The sequence below is a fragment of the Dysidea avara genome, chromosome 13 (assembly GCF_963678975.1).
Source record: "Dysidea avara chromosome 13, odDysAvar1.4, whole genome shotgun sequence".
NCBI lineage: Eukaryota > Metazoa > Porifera > Demospongiae > Dictyoceratida > Dysideidae > Dysidea > Dysidea avara.
Window position 1 is genome coordinate 17,799,184 of NC_089284.1, and position 20,074 is coordinate 17,819,257.

Consider the following 20,074-nt stretch of genomic DNA (forward strand, 5'->3'; position numbering starts at 1 on the left):
ATGACGTCATGCGCGCGCCGATTCATTCTGAACAGCTGCAGTGAACATGGCAACGAGTGTGGGAGCGAAGACAGAAGCTAAGAAGCAAGGAATACTGAAGCGGTTAATGCCATCATGGGTGGCACCTTGGTTCACTATACCTCAAGTTGTCATTAAACTATTGCAACTGGTAAAGTGCTTAATGGGCTAAAAGCTGTATCATTCTACTCTCTCCCCTATTAGAGTTTTGCTATCATTGTGCTGGCATTAATTACTTCGTGGGAATCTCGTGGTCTCTCATTATCAACTATTTCTGAGGCACAGTTAAGAGATGCAGTACCTGCAATAGCTGTGTGTTGTGTTGCTGGAATCTCTGTACTCTACTCACTTGTTATGGTGGTGGTGGGATTTGTTGGTGTGTCAATTCCACCAAGACTGGTCAGTTAACTGAACTTTGCCAAGGACACAATTGTTAAATATTTTCTGCAGCAAGCAGTACTTGCTGGTTTCTTTCTGTTGCTATGGGTCACCACTCTGCCTACGTTGAGTGCTTCTATTTCCAAAGCAAAACCCGACCCTCTGACAATACTTCTACAGGCTAATTTCCTTCAAATGGAAGTTGCAGTGGTGAGTGGATAAGTACAAGTCACTTACATGTTAGTGCAAACACAGGCAATCGGATTCCTGGCTGTGTTCAGCTTCCTTGCTGATGTGCTTACCGGATTAATAGCCATTAACAAGTACCACTACAAGAGGTTCTCAAAGACTGACTTGACAACTAAACCATCACAAAACTGAACTGCATGTATTTACCAGACATTTAATAGAGGTCAATATTTAATTGTATTGTTTAAACTGCAAACATACAATAATCTTGCATTCAGTCCATCACAGGAAATTCAAAAGTCACATCTTTCCCAGTTAAATGTTTATACACACCAGCAAATACATTAACCTGTACAACATATTAAGTTGATAGCAGGGACATAGTGTCTATATGTCATATACCTTGTGTTCTATGTTGGTTTGTTGTGAACGGTCTAAATGAACTTTTATCAGCTTTGTGCCATCCAACTTTACTCTAGTCCTCTTGCCAACAATCTCAGCTGGGAACACAAGGTCATCCAAAATGGCATCATGGACAGCAGTAAGGGTACGACTGGTGAACACCATGGTTAACCCAATAATATTAATAAAGTATACCAACCTTCTTGGCCTTAGTTGCTTTTGTCGTGTTCGTTGGTTCTTCTTTGGCTTAGGCAAAATGCGTCTCTACATTAGTGCAGTGTAAACAACAGCTGAGACGATGATAGACTACCTGTCCCAAAAACACCACTGTTTTCCCACTGAACTTTTTTTCCAGCTCTCTTACCAGATTCACCTGTGAAGCTTACAGTAAACATGTCAACTTTACATTCTTGTAACCTACCTGTATTTTCTGGTAGCCTCTTACTTGGCTTACAGGAACATAGACAACAATAGCTTTTTTAGCACCCACATCAACTTCCTTTAATGGTAACATCCAACACATCAGCATGCACACACAAGCTAACCTTAGCTCCTGTAATGTATAATTCTCTTAGAGTTGTCCGGATATCTGTCTTCGCACTTTCTATTTCTAACAAAGCCTTAAAAAGAAGTACCCAAATAATGCCCACCGTTAAACAATCCTTGTGTACATTGTTTATACAACTACTACTACATTAACCACTTAACTGCAACATCATAACACGGTATAATTATTTGCATACCTGGGAAACCGTTTCTTCGAACTTGTCGACATCTCCTGAAGGTTTTTGTATCTTCGACGTAGCCATCCTTGTAATAAAATCATAAATAAATAAACTAAACTACCTTATCGCAACTACAGCGTACTAGTCCTACACATACAGTAAGGATTAACTAAGTTGTTGAAGGATAAAATATCGACGCGTACCCACCTGATCGACCTGACTGCAAGAGGGCCTACGCATGCGCAGTAGCGTTGTTTGAAAAGAAAATTGATTCATTAAGACGTTAGTGTCTATATACGTTTGTGAGAACAGAAACAACGTAATGATAGTACCGTTACCTATAATTTGTATGTGCGAGCTAGTTTTAGTTGATTGTTCTATATAGTGCACACCACTGAACAATGGTTTATGGACGTGGTGCTAAGGGAGGGAAGGGAAGATGTTACAATTTTTGGGCGGAATTCGCTCGGTGCGCGGAACTGCACGGCAAGTATAAACTGAACCAATGTCATCAACAACAACAAGACTACATGGAGTGTTTACACCACACCAAGTTGGTGAGTACCGGCACAATAACAGGGCTATATATTCATACACTTTTTCTGTGAAGTGCTAAGTTTTCCTATCAATGTGTCAGGAAGATATTTCGTATTTTATTGATTGCTAATTTCATGGGAAATTTTAATAACCATCCTGTTACTGTCTATACAATAAAGCATGTTGTGATAGCAGACTAATTTTGTTGATGTTGTATGATGAAAAACCAAGAGCTTCCAAACCCCACATACTCTAATGTCACACCCTGTGTTGTAGTCACTCCATCATTGAATTCCCTTATGAGAGGACTAGAGTGACATTTCAGTACAATAATATCAAGAAATCCATAGAAGAGGTGGTCAAACTAGGCTATCTTTTAGCAACACATGGTAATAGTTCTCAAGCCTATGCATAGCAATTTCTGTATTTCTACAAATGAGGGAGTAGGTACTCCAACCAACTGCCATTGATTATTATTCCACTTTCACAGACTTCACCACTACAAAATATTGTGAGAGGTGTCTATGCCAATACTATACCTTGTGTGGATTATTTAGTGGAGCTAGGAGTCTTGTGATGTGTTATGAACACTAAATCGCATTAAAATTGGTTTAGGTGTGTGTGTCTGTGTATACCCTCCAGCTAACAAGATTACTTTGTTACAGTTGCTATATCATTGCTCTATAATGTAATCAATACAAATTTTCCTATTAAAGCATCCATCAAAATTCATCGAATATTGCCTACAAATATAATAATTCTAATAGTGAAACCTGTTTAGTGGTAAGTAGGTCTCAAACATAGCTAAGGTGTACCTCATTAAAGACCACCTTAATATAGTGACCATGTCAAGTAGGTTACTGAGGTATACTTCATGACCTCATTAGTAATTTATTAAGGTGGGAAATGAATTTCAGAACTGGATTACACACTCAATGATCAAGTGGTATCAGAGTCACTGCTCATTATTTGATTATTAATCAACTCAAAATAACTAATGTGATGAAATTACTATCAAGTTAGGGTCCATAGAAGGTCAGTTTAAAATCTCCAAGACAATTGGTGTATGTTGTGTGAACAGATTAGTGCGTGTGTGCGCGTGTGTGGCATCTGCAAGAAACAACTTGGCTTTTTAAAATTATAGTGGCCCTCCCTTCTACCTCCTGTCTCTATATGGATAATCTAACCTAGTTATTAAAGACAAAAAACAACAACAAAATTATACTGGGGAGAGTCCTGTTTTCCTATTGCATGAGCACACAAAGTGGGGCTCCATCAACGCATCCACTTCTCCAAGCCCACAGACTGCAGTATATTAGACACTGAATACTGCCACTTGATGGCCAAGTGTGTATAGAGTCTCCTAATGAACGGGAAGCCTCTCAATGTAGCAACCATTCACTGACATTACTACTGCTGCAATGACCCCCTGGTGGTTCCACAGCTTTCCTCTTCTCCACTGACCCAGACTCCAGGACTGACTTGACAATAAACTGGGTTCTCAGTGTCAATGAAACACAAATGTAAAATATAGCCTCCACCTGAGGTTGCCGAACTCCTGACATCAAGGTGAATCAGGTTCTCTAATACACTGTAATGGTGTGTTGTGCCTCTGCAGCGACATCACCAATGTAGTCCTGTATCTCATTGTGCTGTCTCCTCCATTTCTATAATCCAGGCCATGTTGCTAGGGCAATGCCGTCACATGAGAAGGAACTTGCACAGGATGCTGTTAAGTATTAAAGTGCAAAGTTGAACCAGTACACCCTTAAGAGCAGCAGGCAAGAGGCAGCACACTGTTCATGGCACCTTTTCTTCCTTACTTGATATTTGTGATTCTGTTCAGCCATCTGCACCGTGTTTACACCCACCAGGCTGGTGATGAGTATGGATGCAATTAAAGGAATTGGCTCATTCTCCCTGCCTGCCATGATGACCAACTGCACTCAGCCTTTCAGTCCTCAGAAATGTTTTAGTTTCAGTAGCCTTGTATTTCTTTCTGCACAGTATATTATCTGTCTGTGGGTTATATATGTACCATGGATCACCATTGATAAACTAGTTGTTATGGTCTATTACTCTCTGCTAATAAACTCCCTGTATGTAGTCAGTTCCCAGAAGTGCACTAATTATCCCCTTGATTAGCGTGTTGTCCCCTTTGTAATGTCTCTGGTCAACTTGTATACAAACTGTATCATTAGTGGTCACTGTATGCTATTGTAACTGTATCCCATTGTTTACATGTGTGTGATTTTCAAGGGCAAAGTATTAGCTGTTTTCGTTTTTACTAGATCCAAAATTATTTATCTGCTAAAATAGCTAGCTCAATATTTTATATCTCTTCTCTTAAACATCTTTTATGCCAATTAAGGTCAAATTTGAACGTTGCCATGTGGTACATTTTTCTTTTCTCTTTGCTATCATTACACGGTTTTTAGTTGAATACCGCCATTCGTCAATCAGTAGAATTTGGTGATTTCAACAATAAATATGCAAACAGGGCATGTGCATATACCCCCAGGTCATAGCAGGTTGCATTATACAGTGAGTAGGACCTTGGGACTAAAAATAATAATGAGGTCATCATACAGTATGATAGTACCGTATAGTAGGGACCACAAAGGTGTAGGCATGGCCCATGACAAAACATCACCCAAAAACCAGCCTCACTTTTCCCTGACGACGATAAGGCACAAACTAAGCCCAAACAAGCTTTCTGATCAACCCGAAACATTTTCAACAAATTGCTACGGAATTTAAAAAATAATAATATTAAATGAAATTTTCTATTGAATGAGTGACTGATGCTGTCAGACAAATATAACTCAATAATGGCTAAGGCTACGGGATTGATTTTTTCACTGTTCGATATTGCTTCAGCTGAACACATGCCTTTTGGCATACCGCAGTACGTACAATGCATTCTTCATGGAAGTAGTGCACGATATTAAACAGTGTTATATCCCTACTGTGCATTTCACAGTAGGGATATAATACTTCTTATTATTTAACTGTGATAAAAATTTGGAATTTTCAACTAGAGTAGGGACCAAGGTCCCAAACAGCCAAAACATACTTCACAAGTACACAGAAACATTTTCAGCTAGAGTAGGCACCATAGTACATTGATAAAAAGTACTGAAACAAGCTGGAGTAGTGCATGATATTAAATCATACAGTATGATAGTAACTGTATAGTAGGGACCACAAAGGAGTAGGCGTGGCCCACGGAATGATATCACCCAAAAAAAAACAGCCTCAATTTTCCCTGATGACGATGAGGCAGTATTGGTTAGGTAAAACTAAGCCCAAAAAAGCTTTCAGATCGACCCGAAACGCTTTCAACAAGTTTCTACGGAATTTTAAAAATTTTCTACTGAACTGATGCCTTAAGACAAGCGTAACTCGATAACGGCTAAGGCTACAAGCTTGATTTTTTCACTGTTTGACTCGCTTCAACCCGACTGGTGCCTTTTGGCATACCGCAGTACGTACAATGCATTCTTCATGGACTTACCAGTGTCATCCTTTGTGTCCCATTCAGCACGTGATGACTTCCCTTCCATGTAATGGAAATCATCCGTATTTTTTGTAGAAGCTATTTTGATTGCAGAGGTGCTTTTCGAACAGTTCTTGATTTGTACTGCTGTGTAACAGGTTGAACATAGCTGACAACAAAGCGTAATGGATACTTTACTTTTCAGATGACAATTAATATAGCTGGGGCGCATGGCGCCATTCAGATGTGGTATGTGTGGGTTCACCAGTCATAATAATTATTTACAAAAAAAAAAGTTAACAAGTACACAGAAAAATTTGGAGTTTTCAACTAGAGTAGGGACCATAGCACATCGATAAAAAGTACTGAAACAAGTCTGAGTATAGTGCACAATATAAAATCACAGTAAAACAATAAGAAGTGGTACATAACCCTATTGTGCATTTCCATTATGGTAACTTGAGTACAGCACTTCTTATTGTTTTACTGTGATTTAATATCGTTTCAGTACTTTTTATCGATGTGCTAACTATAGGTGGCCACTATAATGAGGTTATTAAACAAGTCACTGCAAAGTGATTGTATACCAACTGAGAGTTTAATGAGGGCTAAAATGTACTGTAATTTTTTTGTCAGTATAATTATTAAAAAAGTGCATGTTGGTATTGAAGGTTCAAAAGCAATTTTTTGAACATAGATCAATAATTCATCCAATCTTGTGGAATTTTTTGTTTGGAAATTAGCAGTGTGTTACTGATTGTATTATGTATTACTACCAGGTGTCATGTTATGGTTGTTGCTGTATACACAGGTTGATCGGTTGAACACAATAGAACGACAGAAGAAGGCACTGATTAAGGAAGGAAAATGGCCATCCAAATGACATTCAACTGTTACACACATAATTAATGTAATTATGTATCTTGTAATTAAATATTAGTTAAAATATATAAATACTTTTGCGTGTCTTCGTTTTATACATCGACAACACATACACATGTTACTATAACTCTGCTCTATCTTAACTATTTAATTTAAAAAAAAGGAACAATAAGTTTGCCAAGTGAACTATATGGGTGTGCTGCCCTCAGGATGAGAGTAAAGTTTTTGTCGCTTTTGGAGTCTGCTCATCATTAAAATGTTTGGTGTTAAACCTGTAGAAATTAAAAATGTCTGTTGATGAGTGTGTGTAGTGTTGTGTCTTCTGCTAACCGAAGAGCATTAAGGAGACCATCCGTCTTCTGTGAATGATCCTTCAACACTTTTACTGATTTATGTATCTAATACAAGTACAACAACAATATAAAGTATGCAGCACACACATTCATTCATGCTATGCATAACTTGAAAATAGCAAAACAACAGAACTAGTGGCTTGAGTTAAAATTAGTTGGTCAGTTTGTCATGACAACCAATACTTCCTAGAAACAAAAAACATCCCAGTTCCACATGGTCATCTCCAACCAGCTACCTCATGTGCTGTATACAATGTACTGGCCAATTTTGCAGCAACTGACCATGGGATTTTATATCAACAATCAAAATAACACATACAAATTGATAGTGTGTGTGCTTGTGTGGCAGCTTACATCAATGGGAGCGTTCTTGGCAAAGGCACCTACTGGGTGTACGTGGTCATACAGGATGATCACACCAACCTGAATGATGAACAATTAAAATATTAATCTGTACCCATTGAGATTAATACCCACAATATTAGGTGACTACTAATTATACTCACCATTACTCGTAGGCAGAAATATATTGTTTCTTCATTCTCAAACCTAGTATAGTAATTACTGTGCCAGACACAAAGAGACAGACAAGGGTAAACGGTAGATGTAAAATGTGAAATACTTACGGGTTTTCTGTCATCACTCTACATACACATGCCACCATACTTAAACAATCTGTAGTGTTTTCAAGAGGAAGCTCAGAATGCTACAAGAATGAGATAAAACAGTGAATATGATTTGCAGACTGCATGCACAAGTCACACCCCCACACAGACACGTGTGTACACAGAACACATGCATGCGCACACACACACACACACTGACCATTTCTACAAATCTTTTGGTTGTTGCACTTAGAGCATTTAGTAGTGGGGTAGGATGTGCATAGAATAGTGACATTCGATTGGCTACATCATCTCTCATGTCAACTTCCCCTTCAACAGAATTACTAGCAGCCCCAGTAGTCCGGGGTTGATCATTACTCTCCTGCAAACAATCAGTTACAACAGGTAATTCTCATAATGACTATGATCTAATTTAATGTTCTATACAATAACTGAAAGCTTTATAATCTGACATGTTCATTTGTGTTAAACATTGTGTTGGGATTTGTGTCCCAGAACCCTCACAAACCTTCTTCCAACAGCCCCAACACAATGCAAACATTCCTTAAGATTCCTAGCTAAGAAACTGGCCACCTGTACACTGTACTATGTGTTAACTTTTAATGAAAAATCATAGCATTCTGCAAACACATTGCCGTTAACATCTACACACCACCTCACCAATCTTTTTCTACTCATCGTTCTTCTATAATAGCTGAAGTCATTTTGGATAGAAGGGTTGTTCATCTAATGAGGGATACTCAAGATTACTGAATTATTGCTACCTCACACTCACCTTTAGATCATCAAACTTTAAACTAAAGTCCAGAATTTCTGCTAGCTGTTTCGTCAGTGCCTAATGTGAACAAACATACATACCTGACCCAATTCCTACAGTTTGTGTGTGTGTGTGTGCGTGTGTGTTCACTCAGCTATTATGCTTGGCAAAGGCATTAAGACTAGTTATTCAATGAACAAGCATTCACAGGCTACATTCCCAGGCTTGTTCACAGGATAACACTGTCAAGACACTTCAACCGTGAAATGTAAAGTAATTTTATAGCTGGTGTCACTTATTAAAATACCATTCATGGATATTTGCACATAAAATGGCAGCATTATTAATGTTTCACCAGACAAACAATCTAAAAGTCACTCAGTTTTATGTACTAAGAGATACTATGAGACCTTAACTAAGTGTCTGGATTACATAGGTGTCCTTAACAGGTTCCAGTATAGAGCTAATAGGTACCTGATGCATCTCCAGATGGGACATGGCTGTCATATCAGCACTACACAACACTGACAATATTGAGGTGAGTGCTGTCTCCAGTTCAGTACAGAACTCATAGTAAGTCTTCAACTGCAACACTAGTGGTCGTACTGCATTCCATGCCTTCTCCTGTGTGTCCTCATTAGATGGCTTGGATATTGCCTGTCACAAATACACCATGATCAACTTATGCCTCTACTGCACTGTAGCTGTACTATTTAAATAAGACTGAGACTGCCATTTAGAATTGATGGCTGGGACACATAACAACATGTACAGTGCAAAATATATTCCAACACCAAATACTTGATACCCAGTAATATGGTTCAATATGTTACTCGTGTACACAGTAACATGCCAAAAAGTAACCACTTGCTTCTACAACTGTGGCTCATTGCAGTAAGCATGCAACTTATGACAATGAACCATGTTACAGTACAACAATGTTGTTGTTGCAAGGTGTCGATAGAAACACTAGCATGTGTCTGTAAATGCATTATACACAACACACAATATAAATGCATAACATGTTTACACACATACACACACACACACACACACACACACACACACACACACACACACACACACACACACACACACACACACACACACACACACACACACACACACACACACACACACACACACACACACACACACACACACACACACACACACATCAAAGAATTGTGTGTACAATTTAGTGACAATATACCTGACAAGTTGCAACATTAGCTCATTTCTAACAGGAAAATTTTCACGAGGTAAAAGTTCTACAGTAACTTGCTACTGAAAATGGTTAGTGAACCAACTAGGTACCCCAGGGGGGAAATTTTTATGACATAACACCCACTTGAAAACCTTTTCCTTTCACCATACAAAGGGAATAATCTCTAACACTACAGCCAGCCTTATGATCCCCTGAGCAATACAGTTGACTGCTTTAGATATGGCATGGTGGACATGACAATTATTTATGCAGGACAGCAAAAAGGGAGCAAATCACAAAGAAACCAGCTGTGAAATGGATCACACTATAAGTAAACTGTATAGAACAGTTATTCGGTGTGTAAGACAAGAGATAACTTAATAAAAACCAAGTATTTAGATAGAAGTAGTTCTGTGTATTGGAAGGTTAGTATGATATGATTCAGCAAGTGCAGTGAATGAGTTAATTTGGGGAATCTATTAAGAGAGGTTAGATCTGTGATTTAACATCATGCACTACTCCAGCTTGTTTCAGAACTAATTATCAATGTGCTATGGAGTCTGTATTCCGCGGAATAACGGAATAGCAGAATTACGGAATAAGCGAAAATCACACTCTAAATATTTTGTTATTGTTTATAGCCTCTATAACGTTTCAATATACATTTCTCACCTCGTAGAGAACACAATCACGATGGCACCGATCCTCGGGGCAATCTTTAAATAGGATATGTACAAAGATATTCACTCTAGAACAATCTAACTAAGCTAAACTACCATCAAATACACTTCACTACATAATCGCTAGAAAACTAAAAGTTCTTTGTGCTATACTTACTCATACCAGCTGTCACACACAAGTAACTGCCCGAATTTATTAGAGTTATATATATATATATATGAAGTGGTAGAGCCGAGGTTGGAGCTCTGATGTTGGGAGCTGAAAGCAGTATTATTCTCTGACTTTATTTGAAACACTCTAGGAAATGGTAACAGAGTTATAAGAAAGGTCAGATTATTCCATGCATGCAGGGTAGCTACCTAGGGGGTGGATTGTTGTCCTAAACTATTCCAGTTAGCTAGCTAGCTGCTCATGTGTGACAGCTGGTATGAGCAAGTATAGCACAAAGAACTTATAGTTTTCTAGCGATTGTGTAGTGAAGTGTATTTAACAGTAGTTTAGCTTAGTTAGATTGTTCTAGAGTGAATACCTTTGTACATATCCAATTTAAAGATTGCCCTGAGGATCGGTGCCATCGTGATTGTGTTCTCTACGAGGTGAGGAATGTATATTAAAACGTTATAGAGGCTACCAACAATAACAAAATATTTAGAATGTGATTTTCGCTTATTCCGTAATCTGCTATTCCGTTATTCCGTGGAATACAGGCTCATGGTCCCTACTCTAGTTGAAAATTCCAAATTTTTTGTGTACTTGTTTGTTAACTTTTTTTGTAAATAATTACTATGACTGGTGAACCCATGCATAACGCATCTGAAATGGCGCCGCGCGCCCCAATTATCGTCTGAAAAGTGAAGTATCCATTATGCTTCGTTGTCAGTTATGTTCAACCCGTTACGCAGCATTTCGAATCAAGAACTGTTCGAAAAGCACCTCTGCAATCCACGCATACCGAAAGAAAGAAATGGTACCGTGCCCCCTACTTATATCAATTATCATCTGATAAGTGAAGTATCCATTACGCTTCATTGTCGGCTATGTCCAACCCATTACACAGCAGTACGAATCAACAACTGTTTGAAAAGCACCACCGGTATTGAAATAGCCACTATGACAAATACGGACAATTTCCATTACGCGGAAGGGAAGCCATCACGTGCTATTGCCAAATTGACACTTTCCGCTGTCAGCAAGATGAATGGGACACAAAGGAGGACACTGGTAAGTACATGAATAATGCATTGTACGTACTGTGGTATGCCAAAAGGCACCTGCAGGGCCAAAGCAACGTCGAACAGTGAAAAAAATCAAGCCCGTAGCCTTAGCCGTTATTGAGTTATACTTTTCTGAAGGCATCAATCAGTCAGGCGGTCAGTAGAAAATGTTAAATAAATTATTTTTAAAATTCCATAGCAACTTGTTGAAAGCGTTTCGGGTCGATCTGAAAGCTTGTTTGGGCTTGTTTTTTGAGTGATATTATTTCATGAGTCACGCCTACTCCTTTGTGGTCCCCTACTATACAGTACTATCATACTATATGATAATACGAACAGTGATGCACTGATAACATATTTTGGTGATAATCTGATAACTCGATAGAATAAACTACACACTGCTGTATTTAAATTTAATTACATACATGGCAACATTTAAATTTATTCCATTTTTTTTATAAACATGATGTTGTCTGGGCTATACCCTACCAATACATCTGCTAGGAATTCTCTACACTATATATAAATAGCTTGGTCCAAGCAGAAGATGAAGAGTAAGCCCCAGTTGACATCAAATTAAAGACACGTAACGATCACAAACATACAAAATGCACACAGTGAGCACAAATGGTGGATGGAGCACAAGCACAACAGGTACATATACTGTAGTAAAGCCTCAGTACTACCAAATTTTGCACAAAAATTCCAACAGTACTATAAATAGCACATCATGAAACTGGACTACCCACTGTGTATGTAATTTCAGAGATAAAACTACAAACATAAATGTAAAATTTAGAACTACAGTTTAATAATGATCAAGCAAAACATAAAACAATATCACAATGTAGTAAAGTTCCCTAGATGATGTACTTATTGAAATAGTATCATCACTGATAATACTACTAGGCTACACATAGTGAGGTTGGAAGGTATGAAGTAAATCACAGAGCTAGGATAGTACCATTTCCTTGTGGCTTCTGACAGCACCTTAAATTTAAACTCATTACAGGAAATTGGATCAATTTAAGAGGTGACCATACACTGTGTAACATGACCAGTTGTGATGTCACTGTCATCACCTTAGTAACATTCACTACCTGTATCACTTACAAGTGCAGTAGGTCACACAGTGTTGTCCTTATATGGTAATTTGTTGAGGTGTGTGTGTGTGTGTGTGTGTGTGTGTGTGTGTGTGTGTGTGTGTGTGTGTGCACGTTAGAGGCAAACGATGATTTGCTAGCATTGACCTCAGGCATCTTAATAGTGCACACAGTTGCCCATTCAACTGGGTAGGCGTGACTGTTTTATATAACACCCGAAGGATTTGCTTTTGTGTTTGCGTGGCAGGTGTACACTGGCACAGGTATACCATGTACTGTTACATGTATGCATGTGCACATACGGCAAGAGCTAGGCTTTACAGCAAAACATGGATTTCTCAACTACTTTAGTGTAAGGCTACCTGAAACATCAAAATTGCACTGATTGGGAGAACAATAATTATTATTATTTATGTGTGTTACACTACACAACATATAGCACGTAAAATGAATGATACAATTTAAAAAGTAGGTGAGCATTAATAAGAACAACAGCATAAAACTCACCTCTCTTATTTGTTCACCAGCTCCAGTATATCCGCCTAGCTCGTCAATTATTCTGGGTGCTCTCTCCAGCACTGCAGCTACCTTTTCATACACTGCTTTCTCCGCATCAGTCGGTTGCGCCTCTGCAGACAAAACAGGCATCATTGACGGCCTAGCGCCTCCTGTACGTGCTAACTCACTTTCAAAGTCGACAAACAGGTTAACTTTCGGCACTGACCCTCCTTTATCATTCAATACTCTCAATAAATTGCCCATTTCTACAGGACGAATATAATAGTCACGTCACGCCTTATTTCACGAATGCAATTGTATTCAAATCCTAGCCCACCCTAGCCCAGTTGGTCAACTCTTACTGTATTATTACACACATGCAGCAGGTAATATGACAAATACTAGCGTTACGCCTCACTTCAACGTTCTGCGGGAGAAGCCGATACCATATTAGGACACAATTTACGAGGGCTTTCGAAAACAATAGAATCACCTTTCTCCTAACTTTAAAACGTCTTCGTGTATCAAGTTATGTTTCGCGTGTACGGCAGTTGGAGGCATTCGCTGCATTGTCTAAGGCGATTCTCAACTCAAACCAGCCACGAAGCGGGAAGATACAGGCCTAGAAGAGCAGTGATGTACGTCCCCGGAATGGATAAGAGAAAGATGGAGAAGATCCCATCAGTGGGTGTAGACACTGTAGTGTTTGATATAGAAGATGGCGTAGCTGTTGATCAAAAAGTAAAGTAATCCTTGGGGTGTGCGTTCTATTAGAGTGTTTCATATTTTGTGCTAGGGAACAGCTCGGTATATGATTCCTGAGACTCTAGCACAGTTGTCCATCCCTGCTGCGACAGAAGTAACAGTTAGAGTGAATGGACTTGACAGTAATTTGACAAGGGAAGATTTGCAAGTCATCCTAGAGAAATCTCCTGATGGATTGCCTGAGGCATTGATGGTCCCTAAAGTGCAATCTGCAGAGGATGTTGCTGAGGTAGGGGAGTTTTATGTGGAGAAGTAGTACTTTGTTCAGGTTGTATGTGCAACGTCCAAAAATGATGGCACTCATAGTTTACTGGTAGAAATCCGCACTGTTCATGTTGTCTTCTGAGATAAATTGAACAACTCTTCCTTATTTTTAATGTTCCTGCTAAAAGTCACCACCTGGTCTCAATGGTGGATTCATCATTATGTGAATGACCAAATTTTGGGAAATCAGCCTCAGGGCATTTTAGGAGTTATGCGCTGCCCCCTTTCCATGTTCAGCAGAAATCTCTAAGGGCTATGTGTGCATATATGGTACTATACAAGAGAAACTGTACTTATACACCAGCTTAAGTAGCTTTATATTTTCATTTAGGTAGAGAGGCTTCCTTCCTAGTCATTACAATTCCAGGATTTTACTATTTTATAAGATTTCTTACATCATGATCTATATGTCCTATTCCTATTTGAACCACTGAGGTGCAATAAAGATATTTGAATATTTCTTGTGAATTTAACGCACTTTTCTTCTCCCTTATTACCTGTATCTTGGCCTAGGCATGTCCCTCCTCAAGGTCCTGGATCCACCCATGGTGTAGAGTAGCTTGAATGTCAAGATTTTGTACAGACTTCAATGAGCACTATTATGCAAAACCCTCGGGGAATTGAATAAATATACATGGATGTACTATCTACAGATCCATAGTGCCAGGTGACAACATGTGGATCGGCTTTGCTGCTTTGTCCCGTTTTCTATATCAGGGCCATGATTATCACCTTGATTAGCACACACACCAGGTATAAAAATACAATTAGTACCTAATGAACAACTTGCAGTAGCTTTGGCTCCAATTTACACAAAACAAGCAATGACAAATAGTGTAGTAACTTAGTCTTTGTGGACCTTAGCTGGTCCTGTTAGGCATTCAGATAGTGTGCACTCTGTTTTTACCATATCAAGTAATATAGGGTTACCAACCATGTGATCCTTGAAGGCTCATTAATTTAAAGAGCCAAGAAGCTCATAGTCTGAATCTGACGGACCTGCAAGAAGCCTGGTTGTAGATTGCAGGTAAAATCAAGGCTAATCAATGATAATTAAAATCTTATGGAAATCTTGGAACTCTCACTTGAAATCTTAAACATTTCATAATCTTGTCCCTGGTTTTGTTGATCCCTCGTCTGAATCAGTGGAGTATCACTAGATGTAATACACTACCAGTGGGGTAGCCTGATAAAAAAATTTTTATCGAGGCAATGTTTATACATTGATCTAATTGAAAGGGTCTGACTCAACTGATTCAACACTTTCAAGTTTGGCATTTGCAGGTTGACCAGTTGAATAGAAGAAACTGTTTCAGAAGACTCTGAGCATTTTTCTACATGTCATAAATAATGCTCCAGCTTAGTTAATGCTACAGTATACCATGCTTCAATTATTACACTAGTTTAATTTCACTCAGCACAAAAAGCTGACTTAGGCCACTCCAAATAAACTTCCTATTTCCTGTCCACCGCCCGCATCTGGTTACTGTCAGCTCTAAATATTCCATATTCCGTATTCTTCCATTATTTTCCAGTTATTCTTGCATACTGACAGGCTTAGTAAAGCCATCTTGAAACAGTGTCAGCTCACGTGTCAGCAGTGCTATCAAGTCAGCACAAACTACACGTTTTTGTTATTTTGTGACTTGAAAAGGAAGGAACATGCTTTAGTGCAGCTTTTTATAGCTGTTCCAGGCAAATAATGGCTTGAAAAGCTGTAATGAAATAATGGAAATGGGCTGCCTGCTCGCATGCAAATAAGCTTGAGGTCAGGTCAGGACGGGAAACAGGAAATTTATTTGGAGTGGCCTTACTCTGGAGATATTTTTAGAGGTCAGGCCATCCATGGACTGCAACAGAGGTCATAGTCATGCACACTATACTTTTACTGATCTGATGTGATATTTAAGTTGGAGATTATCCCTTTCATGTGATATTCAGCTGCATGTCAAGCTAGGAGGAGTATGAAGGCATGCTCCCTCAAAGAAAATTTTGAAAATATATGCTTTGAAATGGCATGTGGGAGCTATTTTTTGATTGTAACTGCTAATGCATGATGTGATCAATTCAGTAGCTCAATGCAGTGCCATGCAGTTGACTGATTGGAACTTTTGAAAAGTAATTTAAAGACGTTTAACATAAATGCAAATGATTTAGACCAGGCAGTGTAATGAGAACAGTGGCTACGTATAATCTGTACTGAATGCTCTAATAGAGTATCTCGAGTTGAGTATCTTGATGAGTATCTCGAGTTTTTGATACAAATTCAAGTAACTGAAAAGTGTTCCAGCCAATGCCGGACTTTGTCACCGTGGGCTCCAACCCTGCTTATAGTACTACACCTATATAGATTCTATTATGTGTGGTACAGTAATGCTGTCTTAGTAGTAGTAAATGTTTTGAATAGAAATTTAGGGTTGCCACTGAAAACTCAGACTGCTCAGCCTGAATTGTTGAGCATTTTTTACCAAGGCAGCTGCCTCGGTTGCCTCAATGGTAGCTATGCCACTGACTACTGGTTGAAAAGAATTTATTGCTATCACATTTGTACATCAAGAGTTCATCAAGAAGTGAGGAAGGCCAAGACGAACAGCAAATATACATAACTTTGAATAAAGAGCTTGTGGAACAATCCACATGTTTTATTTGTTAAAACTCATCAAGAGAAGCCTAATGATACCTTGTTTGTAACCTATGAATGAGGTATGCAGCAGTTAAAGTGGTAACAACTAATTCGTAAGACAACCCTCGGGGTACCCTGAGGCCTAACTTTCAACCTTCTCAATTGGATGGCACTTAATAATAAAAGAAATTTGGTTTAACATGAGCATCATCAAATTTAAGCACAGCTGCTTGTGCTATAGACTGTTGTGTGTCTGAGTTGAACTACCTGGGAGTCAAGTCTTCCAGTTAGTGTTGTATACCCAGACTCTTTCCATGTAGCTGATTGATCAGAGATTATATTATAAGACACAAAAACAGCCACACTGCATTGTTTAAAAAAAAACAAAAAAAAAAAACAGCCTATGGCTGACTTTGAGGTTTGTTTTACTCACATTTCTTCTTTTCTATGTGGATACAATGATGATTATTGAACACAGACTTATAAATGTATTTCATTGCATGATTTAATTCAGTTTTGATAATGTTATTGTAATACTCTAATAGAGTGCACATTTTTTTGAGGACTTCTAACAGAACATACGTACACAGAATGTTCTAGAACAATCTAGTGCTTCTATTGGTAGGTCTATGAAATTACAAATGTTTGATTATAAGCAGATTTCAACTACAAATTTCATTAAATTAAGTGAGGTGATCAGCCAAGGTAGCAGTGGTTCAGTGGTAAAGGATGCAGGTGTTAGGTATGGAGGTCCCTGGTTCGAACTTTGGTAAGGTTTTGTTTTTCAACATTTTTTGTACACTTTTTTTACCCCATGGTGACTGCTCTATTAGAGTATCTCTATTCCTTGTTTTTACGTTTGTTTGGTTTTTGCTTTATAACTTTGTCGCTGTAACTCTATTCAAACTATCAAAAGGCACTGCTACGATGATCAGCCTATCTACACACCAATTTTCAAGTTATTCCTATACTCGATTTACCCTGTAGCCATGACAGAAGTTTGATATTTTTTTAAATGAATAAATGCTCATAACTCCTTGGATATTCCTCAGATTCACAGCAAACTTGGTACATGAATCCAGCATAACATGCTCCTTGTTTGTGCCATAGATCGAGGAAATCAAGTTACACGTTTGTGTTTTATAGCAATTTTTGCAAAGTGTGCGAAAAGAAAAATGGAAGCCCCTGTACAGCATAAGAAGAAAAAACAAAGAAATTAAAACAAAACTTTGAACACCCATATCTGCAAATGGCTGTTGCAAACTTAATCAAATTTGCTGTGTGGCGTACCCTATCTGGCGGACAACTAGAATGCAAAAATGGTGTGCTTTGGAGAAGGGGCCATGGAGCTATGCACACATGAAAAGGCTATTTTCTCAATATACTCACAGTGTGGTGCGCCGGCTTTCTTGGCCACACGACACACTACCATGTGTCTTGATATTCTGTTGATAATTAGCTAAATGGAAGGCTCTAGCCGTATGAGATAATTAAGATTTCTACCTTTTGTAAACAGGTTGATTGTATGGTTGGGGAGTTCCGTCCATCTGCAAAGCACCAGCCCCTCCCACTATTTGCGATCATAGAGAGTCCAATGGGCTTGTTAAACTTGCGTGACATCTGTTACCATGGTATCTACAAGTGTGAAGCTGTAAGACTGCAGGTAATTGTGTTCGGCTCTGATGACTACCTCGCCATGATTGGTGAGTGACATCATGTGATGTGTCTGGTTTTTAATGCACATATACCTCAAATGTGAGTACGAAAGTGTATGTATACAGGAGGCCATGTTAGTCATCCAAAAATAATACACAAAATTGCAATGCAGGCGGATTTTTGATTTAGCTGAAATGTAAGGCTCACAATCCTACATAATTTAAGGTGCAGCATTTTAGTCTGGTCTAATTGCAAACAAAACCATAATTCCGCCACCAATACTACTAAAAGATTTCTGATGTAGCAAGGAAAATGATGACGCAAGTGGGGAAGAGAGAGAAGTTAATTAAGTTTATGTAGCAAAAGTAACCACTTTGTGATCTACTTGGTTAAAATGTCATGGTTAGCCTTGTGTCAAAAGTCAATGTAGCTACTATTCAAGGGTGACCACTATTCAAGGGTGACCACTATTTAAGGGTGACCACCATTCAAGGGTGATGTTCATAGCATAAGTAGTTCTTTAGTACAGCAATTATTCAGTGTAGCAAACAAAAATTGTTATTATATGAAGACTGTACTTACTTCATGTTTATTAGCTCAAGTACATTTCACTGTGATGTGCACTAAAGTTTACGTTCTGTTTTTGAGGGCACAGATGAAGCAGCTATTTAAGATGTGGTGTTTATTCAGTGGTTATATATTTGTGTGTCGGCTTAGAGAGAGAAAGGAATCAAGTCATTGTCTTACCTCATGAAATGAATAAGCCAATCTAATGAATACTTCACTTGTAAACAGCAGCTAAAGGCTTTGCTGTTTGTATGTGTATCATCCTATTTTGTGTTATGATAATTTTGTTATAGTGTGAAAATTTACTTTGTACTCACCTCTTTAATAAAACCACTCCTCATTATAGTGGCAACATCTACCATGTCCCGCACACAGTTAAATATACTTCATGACCTCATTAGTGAAGCCATCTTATTATTATATTCTCCTATATATGGTCATGTTAATAATAACCTGACTTGTTGACCCCTATGTATCCTTCAGGTGGAGTACGCAGTGAAGATGCCAGTGAACTAGTGTTTGTTCGCCAGTCAATAGTGACGCATGCGAAGGCCTACCAACTACAAGCTATTGACCTCGTCCATATTGACTTCAAAGGTGTGGGAGTATGTATGTCGCTATGGTAACTTGTTCATGTTGAAACAGACTTAACATCACTAAAAAGACAATCACAAGAAGGAGCTTGGATGGGGTTTACAGGTGTGTGTAGTGTATGACAGCATTAGCAGTATCAACATAATATGGTTGTATTGGTTGTTAGGGAAGCAAGTGATTCACCCTACTCAAGTGGGTGTGGTCCAAGAAGCCTTCACTCCCACACAAGACCAGATCACATGGGCTACTGGACTGATAGAGGAATTTGACAAACACCAAAAACTTGGAAAAGTAATTGTGTTAGTTTAAATTGTGGGTTTAACAGTCTCCTCCAAACAGGGAGCATTTACCTATCAAGGTAGAATGATAGACAAGCCATTGTTATTACAAGCTAAGAACATTGTTAACCTTCACAATGCTATTAGTGGAAGAACAAACAGCTGATCTGAATTTGTATCAAAATTTTATGTTGATAATTCATTTGACATGACCACACAAATAATGCAGACATCAATTCTGAAGTTTTAATAGTATAG

General features: G+C 38.5%; 4 protein-coding genes across 6 annotated transcripts; 2 read left to right on the forward strand and 2 right to left on the reverse strand.

Moving 5' to 3' along the window:
• The first annotated feature begins 13 nt into the window (after positions 1 to 13).
• Positions 14 to 1,131, forward strand: LOC136243174 (uncharacterized). Its single transcript, XM_066034693.1, has 4 exons — positions 14 to 169; positions 223 to 417; positions 469 to 606; positions 652 to 1,131. The coding sequence occupies exons 1-4, from the start codon at positions 47 to 49 to the stop codon at positions 775 to 777; spliced, it is 582 nt and encodes a 193-aa protein (XP_065890765.1). The 5' UTR covers positions 14 to 46; the 3' UTR covers positions 778 to 1,131.
• On the reverse strand, positions 799 to 1,990 carry LOC136243175 (small ribosomal subunit protein eS7-like). Its single transcript, XM_066034694.1, has 8 exons — positions 1,920 to 1,990; positions 1,731 to 1,797; positions 1,533 to 1,607; positions 1,409 to 1,486; positions 1,298 to 1,360; positions 1,187 to 1,251; positions 988 to 1,138; positions 799 to 934 (listed from the first exon to the last, which is right to left on the reverse strand). Exons 2-8 carry the CDS (start codon positions 1,794 to 1,796, stop codon positions 860 to 862), a joined length of 573 nt encoding a protein of 190 aa, XP_065890766.1. The 5' UTR covers position 1,797; positions 1,920 to 1,990; the 3' UTR covers positions 799 to 859.
• A 4,663-nt stretch (positions 1,991 to 6,653) lies between these two features.
• On the reverse strand, positions 6,654 to 13,607 carry LOC136243170 (CYFIP-related Rac1 interactor B-like). Of its 3 annotated transcripts, none has more exons than XM_066034687.1 (12): positions 13,488 to 13,607; positions 13,258 to 13,335; positions 13,079 to 13,200; positions 8,841 to 9,023; positions 8,385 to 8,444; positions 8,270 to 8,335; positions 7,809 to 7,970; positions 7,610 to 7,689; positions 7,490 to 7,547; positions 7,338 to 7,406; positions 6,961 to 7,028; positions 6,654 to 6,902 (listed from the first exon to the last, which is right to left on the reverse strand). In XM_066034687.1, the coding sequence occupies exons 2-12, from the start codon at positions 13,331 to 13,333 to the stop codon at positions 6,836 to 6,838; spliced, it is 1,011 nt and encodes a 336-aa protein (XP_065890759.1). In that variant the 5' UTR covers positions 13,334 to 13,335; positions 13,488 to 13,607; the 3' UTR covers positions 6,654 to 6,835. The 3 variants fall into 3 exon arrangements, with proteins under 3 accessions (XP_065890759.1, XP_065890760.1, XP_065890761.1); XM_066034688.1 differs by having other exon boundaries at positions 13,432 to 13,499; XM_066034689.1 differs by lacking the exon at positions 13,488 to 13,607 and adding an exon at positions 13,447 to 13,465.
• On the forward strand, positions 13,511 to 20,052 carry LOC136243171 (citramalyl-CoA lyase, mitochondrial-like). Its single transcript, XM_066034690.1, has 7 exons — positions 13,511 to 13,810; positions 13,866 to 14,063; positions 18,238 to 18,424; positions 19,428 to 19,541; positions 19,590 to 19,643; positions 19,705 to 19,829; positions 19,878 to 20,052. Exons 1-7 carry the CDS (start codon positions 13,601 to 13,603, stop codon positions 19,980 to 19,982), a joined length of 993 nt encoding a protein of 330 aa, XP_065890762.1. The 5' UTR covers positions 13,511 to 13,600; the 3' UTR covers positions 19,983 to 20,052.
• Positions 20,053 to 20,074: the final 22 nt, after the last annotated feature.

What these genes read in the sequence shown, in the direction of transcription:
- LOC136243171 (XM_066034690.1), top strand. Translation starts at nt 13,601, where the DNA reads ATGTTTCGCGTGTACGGCAGTTGGAGGCATTCGCTGCATTGTCTAAGG. An exon ending in CTGCAGAGGATGTTGCTGAG is followed by an intron (nt 14,064 to 18,237) that starts GTAGGGGAGTTT and finishes TTTTGTAAACAG; the next exon opens with GTTGATTGTATGGTTGGGGA. An exon ending in AACACCAAAAACTTGGAAAA is followed by an intron (nt 19,830 to 19,877) that starts GTAATTGTGTTA and finishes TCCTCCAAACAG; the next exon opens with GGAGCATTTACCTATCAAGG.
- LOC136243170 (XM_066034687.1), bottom strand. Translation starts at nt 13,333, where the DNA reads ATGGGCAATTTATTGAGAGTATTGAATGATAAAGGAGGGTCAGTGCCG. An exon ending in CCCATCTGGAGATGCATCAG is followed by an intron (nt 8,445 to 8,840) that starts GTACCTATTAGC and finishes TGTTCACATTAG; the next exon opens with GCACTGACGAAACAGCTAGC. An exon ending in GGTCTCCTTAATGCTCTTCG is followed by an intron (nt 6,903 to 6,960) that starts GTTAGCAGAAGA and finishes TAATTTCTACAG; the next exon opens with GTTTAACACCAAACATTTTA.
- LOC136243174 (XM_066034693.1), top strand. Translation starts at nt 47, where the DNA reads ATGGCAACGAGTGTGGGAGCGAAGACAGAAGCTAAGAAGCAAGGAATA. An exon ending in TCATTAAACTATTGCAACTG is followed by an intron (nt 170 to 222) that starts GTAAAGTGCTTA and finishes CTCCCCTATTAG; the next exon opens with AGTTTTGCTATCATTGTGCT. An exon ending in TTCAAATGGAAGTTGCAGTG is followed by an intron (nt 607 to 651) that starts GTGAGTGGATAA and finishes GTGCAAACACAG; the next exon opens with GCAATCGGATTCCTGGCTGT.
- LOC136243175 (XM_066034694.1), bottom strand. Translation starts at nt 1,796, where the DNA reads ATGGCTACGTCGAAGATACAAAAACCTTCAGGAGATGTCGACAAGTTC. An exon ending in TCGAAGAAACGGTTTCCCAG is followed by an intron (nt 1,608 to 1,730) that starts GTATGCAAATAA and finishes CTTCTTTTTAAG; the next exon opens with GCTTTGTTAGAAATAGAAAG. An exon ending in GAGGCTACCAGAAAATACAG is followed by an intron (nt 1,361 to 1,408) that starts GTAGGTTACAAG and finishes TAAGCTTCACAG; the next exon opens with GTGAATCTGGTAAGAGAGCT.